The sequence below is a fragment of the Hemicordylus capensis genome, chromosome 13 (assembly GCF_027244095.1).
Source record: "Hemicordylus capensis ecotype Gifberg chromosome 13, rHemCap1.1.pri, whole genome shotgun sequence".
Classification (NCBI taxonomy): Eukaryota; Metazoa; Chordata; class Lepidosauria; order Squamata; family Cordylidae; genus Hemicordylus; species Hemicordylus capensis.
Genome location: NC_069669.1, coordinates 22,130,177 through 22,142,272, shown reverse-complemented (window position 1 = coordinate 22,142,272; position 12,096 = coordinate 22,130,177). Strand labels below are relative to the sequence as shown.

Genomic DNA, 12,096 nt, shown 5'->3' with positions numbered 1-12,096 from the left:
CACAAGTTGATTTTATACCTCTGGCTCATACAGTACTGTGTGTGTGATGAAATGTGTCGAGAGAGAGAAACGATTGTAAGTTCATTACCCTGCTATCCTGGCAAAGAAGCACCTTTTAACATGGCGATTCTCTTTATTGAGCAGGGGGAGAGTAACTGGCCCTCTCCATCCCCAGCACAGCATCCCTCCCGTGACTGTGGCTGGTGTCTCTCTTATGTTTCTTTTTAGATTGTGAGCCCTTTGAGGACAGGGAGCCATCTTATTTATTTGTTATTTCTCTGTGTAAACCACCCTGAGCCATTTTTGGAAGGGTGGTATAGAAATCGAATGAATGAATGAACGATCCTTCCTTTCCTTAAGGATCCAGTGCTCCCGTTGTTTGAAGGCGATGATTTAAAGACACTTGCCGAAGAAATAGAAAAAGCTAGGAACTATCGGACGCAGGCCAAGTTCTTTAGGTGAGTGCCTAAAACATGTTGGTATAAGTTGACTGAATACCACTTTGAACAGTTCAAGCCAGAGAGACACAGAGAGACAAAGGCAGAGAGGGAGAGTTGGACTGTCCGGTGAAAGAATGGGAGGCTGGCCAGGAGGGAGGCAACATCCCCTCTGCCCCAAATGAGGAGCTTCCACCATCCTGCTTCATGCAGTGCCCGACCAAGTGCTTCTGGGAAATCCACTAGAGGCAGAAAGAGTGCAACACTCCGCAGATCCTGGTGTTCAGGGGCTTGCCCTCTCTGATCCTGATGGAAATATACAGCTATCAAAGGCAGTAGCCTTTAATAGCCCGATGCTTCATGGATTTGCCTAGTCCCTTCTTAAAACCATCCAGATTGATGGCCATCACCACATCCAGTGGTAGCAAATTCCAACGTTTAGCCACGCGTTCTGCAAAGAAGTACTTCTACAATACTAATGTTGTCTGTGTCTTCTGCTCTTCCCCTTCCCCTTTTTCACTTAAACCTCATGATGTGTCGCCCAACACACAAGTAGTTGTGTCCTACCCATAATTGCACTGGGTGTGTGTGTGTGTGTGTGTGTGTGTGTCAGTCATCATATTTGCCTCATTCTTCATTTTAGATCAGTATTAGAAAAGAGAAATGTGAACCAGAAGAATCATTCTTCCCAAGACAGCTGCCTCCAGGTAGGACCCTGGATCTAATCAATCTGCCAAAATTTAATAATTATAGATTGTTCCAATGTGGTTGTCAAATATCTGCAACTGGTGACTAATTGTACACGGATACATCTTCAAAAAGTGTGTGGTGCTGTGCTAGATTATTCTGTTCTTAAAGTCTGAGTGAGTGTGTAAGAAATCTTGTATATATTTGAAGAAGTTGGGAAAGTTATGGTCCTCCTTCACACATAACTGAAGAACTTGTAGGCAAGAAAGAGATACCGGCAGACTCAGAGTAACCGGCAGACATGTTGGTTTCACAAAAACCCAGGGTCGGGGAGGAAATGCTAAGGAGGCCAAACAACCTCCAGACTGCCCCCATGTAACTCAAGGGAGCAGAATGTTTGTGGATTTGGAGGATGCTTAACAGACAACCAGGTGGGCGGAGCTAATGGAATTCAGCAGCAAGGGCAAGAAAGAAGGGCTTGAACAGAGAGAGCAGGAGGTCTGGGAGGTCCCACAGGGAAGAGATGATACTCCCCCCTCCCCTCTCCTTCTGGAGAGGGAGCAACGTGTATAGCATGCGAATGAGCTGGAGAGGTTCTGTGTACCCCCTACGAGCGTTCAAAGTACCCCTGGCTGAAGATCTTTGTTCTAGTAGATTCAGGACACATTATCCAGTAACTTTCAACAGACCAGACTTACAATTCAGCCAAACCCCTGGACCCAACTGATGTTTGCATTGGCTTTAGATTTTTATGAAAACTGTCTAAAGGCAGGATAGAAATGTTTTAAATAAAATAAGTTTGACAAACTCCCTTTCACTAATGAAAGCATCCCTTCCTCATTGTCTGAACAGAATGCAGTTGCTGAGGCAACGAAGGAGACGACAGAATGACCAGGTCACTGCCGCAAACTGTGCTTCATGGGCCCATCCATCCAAACTCGCATGTTTTGGGAAACACCTTTCTGGACAGCTTCCCTCCAATGTTGGTGGCACTCCAAAGAGGTGGCAACGTCAGTGACTCCGGAAACCCGCAGTTGCCGACTCGGTCCAACCCCCAGGTAGACCAAGGAAAGCCCTTCTGGAGACTTGCGCACCTGCGCAGGCTGCCCTCTGGGAAGCAATTGGCGCTCTCTGCTGAAATTATTTCCCTGTATCCACTTCACTGAACTTGAACGGAAGTAGCCCAGCTCTCCCGCCCATTGGAATTAGGGGCTTGTACAAAGGTTTCTGGTAGACTGACTTAGAACGAGGAGTCTTTTGAGGAAAAGCAATTAAAGGGATCTTCTTGGCTATAGATGCTGCTGGTTTTTCCAAAAAGCAGAGGAGAAAGCATCATCTTTCCCCATTAGTAATATAAAATGTACTGAATACATACAAATAATCTCTCGGCCTCAAGGTAGGGCAAAATGTTGATGTCCAAATGCCTTCGAGGACCGCAGGATGGTCATTCCCTGGGAAGTCAGCGGATAAGAAGCCTGAATTCACCAGACCCTTGAGGTGATGTCAAATTCTGGCTACGTGCGGCTCTAGGGAATTGGCACTGAAAAGCAAGGCAAGCCCGTTCAACCTCGGAAGCACAGAAGTGTAAAGCAGCCTTAGAAAAGTGTAAAGCAACCAGAAACACATTTTGTCCATTGCCATGCGGAAGACAGTTTTACTGCATATGAGGAGACCCCCACTGCACATACGCATCCAACGCTTCTCTCGTGGAAGCCGTATTCGAAGCGTTTGCGCCATTTATGCACGTATTCCATTGCACTCTTGGGAATGCTCTGAAGTCTTGGGTGTGAATGTGATATATCTCCCAGTACACTAGATGGCATGACCCAAATAGCTGCTTAATCTGGAGCGAGATCCGTCGATACCCATAAGAATGGGTTCTGCGCCTGCGCAGGAGTCACGCGGTAGCCATGCCTGAGCTTGTCGAAGCGCCGAAGCCACGCCCCCACGCTGAAGCGTTCTATATAAGGCGTGCCTTTGGCGCGAAGTCCCTCAGTTCTTTTCCGACCGCCTTTGCGTTTGGACCTCGGTCTGCCGCCTCAGTTGTCGGAAAGTTCCTCTCTTCTTGCGAAAAAAGTTCATCCTTAATTTGACTGATCTACACGGATTTGGACACGGACTGGAAAGCAAATTTGTTGGGTTTTGACGTGGAACGGATTCTTGGCACTCCCTGGCTAATTGACGCGGACTGGATGATGACGATCCCCAGACTTCGACCTGGAACGGACTTGACTACCAAGTTTAGAAATGGCTGAGGAGAAAAAGTCTTTTAAGTGGTGTGAAAGCTGCAGGGCGAAACTCTCCTCAAAAGACCTTTACGGCCTTTGTCTGTTGTGCCTCGGTGAGGAGCACAATGTCTCCTCTTGCAAGAGCTGTCTATCCTTCTCGAAGCAGACAAGAAAAAACTGGGCTCTTCGCCTTCGGGCGGCTATTTATGACGATGTCTTGAGCCCTTCGACTCCGGGTACACCCCGTCCGTCGGCTTCGGCCTCCAGAATGCCTCCGAGGTCGGAGTCTCCAAATGATGAACTTAAAGCGTACCATAAGCACATTCGTGTGATGGCTGATGCCCTAGGACTGGATATCCGCTCACACCTAGCAACAATAGATGATCCAGTTTATAATTTTATGCTTCAATCTCAGTCTACTGCTCCTGTGGCGTTGCCTATGCTGCCAGTGATCACAAGAGCCGCTAAATGTGCCTGGGAGGTGCTTCACACCTCCACACCAACCTCAAAGAAACTTGAGAGCCTCTACCGGGTATAAGATAAGGATAATGAATACTTGTTAAAACATGACCCAAATAGTTGCTTATTTTGACTATACCTTGTGTGTGTTAAAAGTAGCTCATGTAATTGTAATGGGCATCATTTATTAAATTGTATAATTATACTTGTTAAAATATGACCCAAATAGCTGCTTAGTTTGATTATGCCTTGTGTGTGTTAAAAGTCGCTCACGTAATTGTAATGGCCATCATTTATTAAATTCTAAACGTGTACATTTTGCTTGTGTTGATGCTTTGCAAAGGAAAGGAATCCAGTCTTCACAGTGTGCGATAGGTCCAGGGGTGGCCTGGGTGAGGTCACCTCTGGTGGGGCCAGCCGGGTGGCAAGACGCCGTACCCCGCTCCCCAGAGCACCGGAGCAGATCTTCAGGACTGATCTGAGCCTTGCAAGCTTTGCCAGGAGCACCTCTCCTCACGCTGATTCCTTCCTGCCCTCTGCACCACTTCCGAAGTTTGCAAAGGTCACTTTTGTGAGGGGTCAAAATGACCCCACAAGGGTCATCAGGCAAGGCAGCATTTGGCCCCTCACCTCCATCCCTCTTCAGGCCATGTGACAACGGATCCTCCAAACTCAACAGAACGCCATCTCAAGTTCCAGCGGTCATGCATCCCAGCTGGAGTGGCTTCCTTTTTTCACTCACCTTCCTGGGGCTGGCACAAAAGGAAAGATGCCCTTTACTGGACTCAATCCCGCCACCTCTGCAACTCTGAGGAAGAGTGTGCAGGTGAGCAGGCGAGAGGATCAGGTGGCAGATGTACAAACAGCCGCTTCTGTCCACTTAACCTCTCCCTCTGGGCAAGGAGGTGGGAGGGCAGGAGCCCCTCATGCCACGGACAGTGGCTAGTAGTCACAGGTAAGGTTATCTCACATCCACACGTGGGTGATAGACGTTTTGGTTGGTTATGAGGAACTGCTGCCCTTCCATTCATTTCTTTGCAGCTCCGCCGAGCGCAGAAGGCTGGCCACAGCCTTGCATGTCTCAGTGAAAGCGCCTGGATGAGCAGCATCTCCTAATCGATGCATCCTTACCAAGGATGGCAGGAATGTTTAAAAGGGAAGCATCGACACTAGTTTGAATGCGCATGTGTCAGAAAGCAGTTCCAAACATCAGTCACATCTGGAGATATTTAAGCAAATGTAGGAATTATTATGGACCAGTGGTGCAGCGGGGAAATGACTTTAGCAAGCCAGAGCTTGCTGGTTCGAATCCCTGCTGGTATGTACCCCAGACTATGGGAAACACCTATCGGGTATATAGGACACCTCTATTCAGCAATATAGGAAGATGCTGAAAGGCATCATCTCATACTGTGTGGGAGGAGGCCATGGTAAAAGCACTCCTGTATTCTGTGGTCACCAGGAATTGGTACAGACTCCACCTTTTACAAGTGGCTAATTGGCACTGAACCAAATTGTTGGTGAACATTCTTGGCACAAAAAAAAGGCCACTCTGAGAGTTATGGAGCTGAAGAAACTACTTCCCAAAGCTCACTTTCTGGGACTACTTTCTCCTTTTTTTGCTGTGCCTTTTGGCAGCTGCCACATGATCACTAATGATGTTGTTGTAATGTTATAATTTGTGACATTGCACAATATCATTATGGATCACGTGGCATGTCTGTTAAGGCATCAGCCTGTAAGCATTGTAAGGTTTACTAGGAGAAAATCCTTCCTGGCACAAATTTGGAGATAGACAGTTATCAAGCAAGGTATTTTGCAGGGAGAATGGAATGAATGCATTATTGCCCCTGAGGAAGAGCAAGAATGGGTTGAAATGTGTTTGGCTTCAATCAGGCTACTCTATAGTCTCCTCTTCGGTCATTATTATACTGGTGGGCTGATCAAGATTTCTTAAGAGCATCCCTTTGATGAAATGCAACACTTATTTTAGTTCTTTGAGGGACAGAACTCAATTACTAACAAACTAGCAGCCAGTTACTCCAGAAGGACTCCAGTGGATTGTTATGGGCATCTCTATACATGCTTTTTTTTAACACTCCCATGTCTCCAGAGTTGATGGTTGTATATATACAGTCATTAATATATATTTGTTTTTATTACAATCTCAGGATTAAATATATTAGCATAGGACTCTCCTATATTCCAGCCACCTAGACATTTAACCGTGGTCTAGACTAGGATATTCAGAGGTAGAATTATTAAATGAAATATTTATTTGTCCCAGGCAACTCTATCTCTACCAGAAGTAGAGTTACTTTATAAAAACCTTTTGTCCCTATTTCTGTTCTAAGTAAACTTCTAAAGGGGATGATGATGATGATACACCTGTTTAGCCACCTGCTCCACAAAGACACTCACGAGAAAGGGGCTAGTAGGGACCCACCCTGGTGGTCCAAGGAAGAATGGAGATCTGTGGAATCTAAAGCTCACAGGCAATTGATGAGAACAATGCAAACCCAGGGAGCGTTAGCTTCGTTGACTGGTTTGCAATTAATATTTTTCTTGCTGTCACTGACTAGAGAACAAGGAGACCTTAGAATGCATTTGGGACCATAATGTTCTGCCATGAATCAAAAGTGTCAGGTTCCAGCACAGAAGGTCTACAAGAACCTGAGCAGATCATGTTTTTGGAGACCATTCATACCTTGTGATTAAGATCTCTCTGTGAAAACTGGCAGTGGCGGGGAGGGAAATCCATGTTAGAGGGGACGGTTAGAGGTGGGATAGAAGGCATTCAATCTGAGGAGGAGATCTGGATGGGTGACTGAGAGCCCCCTTTGCTGTAACATGTTCCCCTCCCTGTTGAACTACTGCAGCCCCCCCCCCTTCCTCCCCAGCCACAATCCAGTGGAGTCATCATCCCTGATTCAAAGCATGATGCTCTAACCACATTTTGACACTGGAATCCCAAGGTAGCTAATGGGTGCCCGATTAAAGCAACAGCACAAAAATGCAGTCCTAAACTAAAACAGCCGTCTAAACTCTGATGAAAGGCAGCAGTGTGCACTTCCGTAGGAGCTAAAACTGATAGAAAATGTATTAGAAATCTGGGAACACAAAAGATCATCATCTGGCACCTAGAAGAGCTCAGGTGTTGGGCTGGGCTTGCAGATAAGGGGATGGTAGCACTGTCGGCTCTCTTTGGTCACCACCTACCCTTCCGCAGAAGGCCTCAGAAGGGCACCCACAGGCGAGTCTCTGATTATGAGCGTACTGATCAGGAAGGCTCAAAAAGATCTAAGGTCTGAGAGGGCACAACATGATATGGTTGCCTGCTGAACCTCCCCGTCTCTGGCTGTTGTTAAGCAGTTCTTGAAAATGCACCTATTCTGTCAGGTGTTTGTAATATTTTAAAGTTTTGATAGTTTTATATGAATTAAGGTTTTAATTTGTAAACCACCCCCAACCCTACCCATACACCAGCAAGATTTTATATGGAGCCGTATATACTGCAAATATGATAAAGCTATGGGAGACCACTCCAGGACCCCTTTTTTGGCACTTTGGGCTTAGGACTGCCAACTCCCCACTCCCGATTGGACTGGACTGGCCTGGAGTCTCCCAGAATTGGCAGCAATTTCCAGGAGGCTACAGAGAGCAACCCTGGAGATGTCGATAGCTTCATTTGGGGGAAATATTGGAAAGCATACGGAGCGGGGTGGGGGCTATCCAGGGACAGCTTCGGAGTGGCAACCCTAATATCTGCCACCCTGAGTTCTGTGGAGGAAGCGAGGGATAGAAATGCAATTGCATTTTTGCAATGAAGAAAAATCCAATTTTTGCAAAATGCAATGCAGTTTTTTGTAAAGTTACAAAGCAAACCACTTTCAAAGTAATCTCACCTTGAAGCTGTCCTGCTGCCCATGGGTGAACCGAGACTCCGCTGGTGGTGCTGCAGTGGGGGCGGGGGGGGGTTGGACTAAATGGCCAGTAAAGGTCCCACTCTGTGATTTGCATGCAGAAGGCCCCGGGCTTAATCCCTGGCAGCATCTCCAGGTAGGGTGGGAAGGAATCCTGCCCGAAAGCTTGGAGAGATGCTGCCAGTCCGTGTAGACAACGCTAAGCTAGATGGTCTGATTTGGTGTAAGGCAGCTTCCTCTGTTCCTCCTTCCAAAGGGCCACCGGAATACATGGAATTTCCACATGGTTGTTGGCCATTGGGAAATTCAGTGCATTCCATGGTCATATGGAAGGAATCAGGGGAGAGGTGGAGAGCTGGTCTTGTGGTGGCAAGCCTGACTTGTCCCCTGAGCTAAGCAGGGTGTGCCCTGGTTACATATGAATGGGAGACTAGAAGTGTGAGCACTGCGAGAGATTTCCCTCAGGGGATGGAGGCACTCTAGGAAGAGCAGAAGGTCCCAAGTTCCCTCCCTGGAGGCATTTCCAAGATAGGGCTGAGAAGGATTCCTGCCTGCAACCTTGGAGAAGCCGCTGCCAGTCTGGGTAGACAATACCGAGCAAGACAGGCCAATGGTCTGACCCAGTATTTGGCAGCTTCCTATGTTCCTAACCAGGGTGAGTCTTGCAGTGGGCATTCCCTGGCATTCCCTAGATGGCCTGCTTTGCATGTGGAAGGCTCCAGGTTCAGTCCCTGGCAGCATCTCCAGGTAGGGCTGGGAGAGAGGCTGCTGCCTGAAACCTTGGAGAGCTGCTACCAGTCAGTGTAGACTATACTGAGCTAGATGGACCAAGGGCCTGACTCAGTAGAAGGCAGCTTCCTATGTTTCTAAACCCGCCCAGCCTCCCGCCTTCTTTCTTTCAGGCCTCAGCCAGCCAACACAGCCAGTCTCGTTTCTCCAGCCTTGTAATAGTTAATTCCACTCTCCCCACCACGGTCTGGCCCTGCCATTTCTCCAGCAAAGACTTTGCACCAGATGTTATCTGGTCCATTCTACTCGCTTTTGAGACAAGGTGGCACATTTTTTGCTGACTCTGAATGGAACTCTCTGCAAACCTTGGCGGCGTGGGGGACTCGGCCTCTTTAAGAACCTGGAAACCAGGGGCGTATCTAGGGGTAGGGCAGGCAGGGCACGTGCCCCGGGCGCCGCTTGAAGGGGGGCACCATTTTTCTAAAAAAAATTTAAAAAATGGCTGCTGAAAACAAAATGGCCACCGCGCATGCTCAAATGGCCTCTGTGAGGCCCTAGGCCATGCCAGGCCTCACAGAGGCCATTTGAGCATGCACAGTCGCCATTTTGTTTTCAGTGGCCATTTAAAATATATATTTTTTTTAAAAAAGGCCACCGCACATGCTGAAATGGTCCCTGCGAGGCCCTAGAGGCCAGAGAGGGGAGGGGAAACCTTTGCAGACCCCCCCCCCACAGCCTTTAGGAAGCCCCCTGAAGGGGCTACAGGTAATTTTTTTAATTAATTTTTTTAAATTAATTTTGTAAAAAAAAATTATTATTTTTTTAAATTAATATAATATAAGTCACTGTACACATATTCAGTTTGGCACTATGTACAGAGAATCAGATGGGTGTCAGATGTTTGGACAGGGGGCGCAATTTCAGGGCTTGCCCTAGGCACTATTTTCCCTAGATACGCCTCTGCTGGAAACAAGACTGCGACATTGCAAAGGCCAGCCCGTTCTTGGGACTTCTCACACAATGGTTTTGTCTCGCCAACAAACAACGCAGAGTTGAAACTCACGTTGCTTCTGCTTGCAAGGTTTCAGTAGTCCCTGGCCGTTGACCGGGATTCTTGTTGTTCAAAAGCAGAGCATGCAGCTGCTTCATAAAGAGGACCTGAGCAGCCCCCTCAGAGGAAAGCCCACTCACTGGGCCAAGGGGCACCTTTTGTGAACTGGGGAGGGCTCTCTGCTCTGCAAGCCAACACCTGCTGAGGCCCGTTTGTTGCGAACGCAGGACGGGGCCTTCTCGGTTGTTGCCCCCAGGCTGTGGAACTTGCTCTCAGCTGAGACCCTCCTGGCTCCCTCTCTCCCAGCCTTTAGGAGGAAAGTGAAAAGAAGACTGCCCTTTTTATCCAGGCTCTTAGCCAATGAGCTGTCCTTTGCTCTTCTTAATTTTGTTTTTTTAGTTGTGTGTGTTCTGTGCTCAGGTTTTTATTGAATGGTTTTTACCTTGTCATTAACCCCCCTGGGCTCTTGGGATGAAGGGCAGTATATAAATATAAATAAGTAACATAAATAACTAAATGCATTTTATACATCTATTCATTAGCTAGAAATTAATTCTAATAATATTGTGATATATCGATATTGCTATACTAATATAAATCTACTAAATGTTCATCTATATAAACACCTTACAAATATTAATATGTCCAAAAATCTCTTTCATGGGTAGAATTGCAAACTTGAATAAAGTCTCCCCGAAATTCCAGATTGCAGCCATGCTCTCTGCTCGTGTGCAGACGGTCCCAGAGTCGCTCGCGGGGAAGCCTGGGAAGGATTCCTGCCTGTCCTCACTACTCCCACAGTCTACAATAGGTACCTGTACTGACCTTCCTCACAAGGCTGTTGTGAAGACTGCAGTGCCATAATGTACGTGAAGCCCTGTAAGCAGTCTAAAAAGCCCTGCAAGTGCTAAGCTGTGGGTTGCTGTGTTTTGTCAGGTTTTGTTGATAATGTTGATCATGCTGAGCCAGATGAAGAGGCCTCCGAGTCAAGCACCCTGGTTCCAAAAGTGGCCTACTGAGTTCCCAGCTTTGGGTTTCCAAATGTGGTTGGACTACAGCTAGGGGATGATGGGACTTGCAGTCCAACATCTGAGGACCCCAAGCTGGGTTGCTCCTGACTTGGCAAATGTTTCGGAGACTTTCTCCAGCCGGGCATGACGGCAGCAAACCCTCCCGGGCACCTGGCGCTTTCATGCGGCCTCTGAACAAAGAGGCTCCATTGCGCTACCATCTCTCCTAGGTGCCGATAAGACCGGCCCGTAGCCAGCCTGAAAGGCTCTCGTCTTCGCCTCCCCCACACCATTGTACGTGTTGTACATCCAGCCTCTCTCTTGCGTGTCAGGACAATGATCACACCAGTGAATGGGTCGGGCGGGGGGGGGGGACACGACCATTGACTGTGCACTGACATTGAAGCAGCTAAGCAGCCCCAGCAAAAGTGTATCGCAAAGGGTTTGTGTCAAGCAGAAAGAGAAGCCACCTACTAGCAATCAGTTTAGTCGACAGATAAGATAGAAAAGAGAGATAAGAGAGATAATTTATTTATTTGTTATTTCTCTGTGTACGCCATTTTTGGAAGGGCGGTATAGAAATCAAATAGATGAGTTAGATGAGTTAGATATAGATATAGCCACTCATGTCATTTCAAACCAGACAGCAGAACGACATAGATGGAGTTTCATCTCAGTTGCTTAGGAAGTCATAATATAAGGAAGCCTCTGAAGGGCAGGAGATCACGGCTGCCTCCCCCCCCCCACCTTTATTTTTTAAAATGTTTCTTCCCCCCCCTCTTCCCCACTCAGTCAGTCACAGTCATTCAGCAGCAGCAGCAGCAGCAGAATCACAGTAACCGAGTGGAATCCACTGCTGCCTGGTATCCCATTTCACATCCAATTTGCAAATCTGCTATTGCAATTTGCAAAAAAAAAACCACACCCCACAACAACAAACCCTCCACTTTGGCTGACTTTTCCAGTGTCCCTTTCCCTGCTGCTCTTCCCACTCACTCAGTGCCGCCACCAGCAGAGTTACATTGAGATCTGCGACACGCAGCACAGCCCCTCTGGGTCCAGGCCAGCGACAGCAGCCCCACTCTGCTCAAGCAAAGCACCCCCCCGCCCCCCCCGGCCTCGGTCATGGCCAGAGCTCCCCACATGCCCCCCCCCATCCCGCCACAAATGTGCCTGCGTAGGGACCGGTGGTTGGTCTTGTTGGGACACAGACCTGTGTGGGCTGGCGCTCTGCCACTGCTGCTGCTGCTCTGAAGGAGAGGGAACTGGGCCTGGCCACCACTTGGGCGGTGCTGCTGTCATCCCCGAGGAGGCCAGGGATGCCGCCCCCTTCCCTGCCTCCGCCGGCTGCTAGAGCAAAACTTAAGAAAGAAGCCACACTTGAGGAGACGGGGTGTCCTGGGAGGCGGGAGAGCCTTCCCAAGGCTGGCCGGATTTCATACACAGTGCCATGCAGTCACCCACCAGTTTCCCACAGGCCAGCGGTGATTGCATGCCTTCTCTCCTGCGGTGGCTCCCCCGCAACTGATTTTGAGCAGCCTCTTGCCTCGGAGGCTGGAGGCAGCCTATTAT

At 48.2% G+C, this 12,096-nt stretch overlaps 1 protein-coding gene across 8 annotated transcripts in view; it reads left to right on the top strand.

Moving 5' to 3' along the window:
* Positions 1-4,125, top strand: part of VWA3A (von Willebrand factor A domain containing 3A) — a 51,963-nt gene extending 47,838 nt beyond the window's left edge. For 5 of the 8 annotated variants that reach the window (XM_053276724.1, XM_053276721.1, XM_053276727.1 and 2 more), the window contains 3 exons: positions 361-458; positions 994-1,144; positions 1,977-4,125. In XM_053276724.1, the coding sequence (XP_053132699.1) occupies positions 361-458; positions 994-1,144; positions 1,977-2,015 (288 nt within the window). In that variant the 3' untranslated portion in view covers positions 2,016-4,125. Of the gene's footprint in view, positions 1-360; positions 459-993; positions 1,145-1,976 lie in introns of those variants that run through there. The other 3 variants (XM_053276722.1, XM_053276726.1, XR_008312040.1) reach the window with 2 other exon arrangements.
* The last annotated feature ends 7,971 nt before the right edge of the window (positions 4,126-12,096 follow it).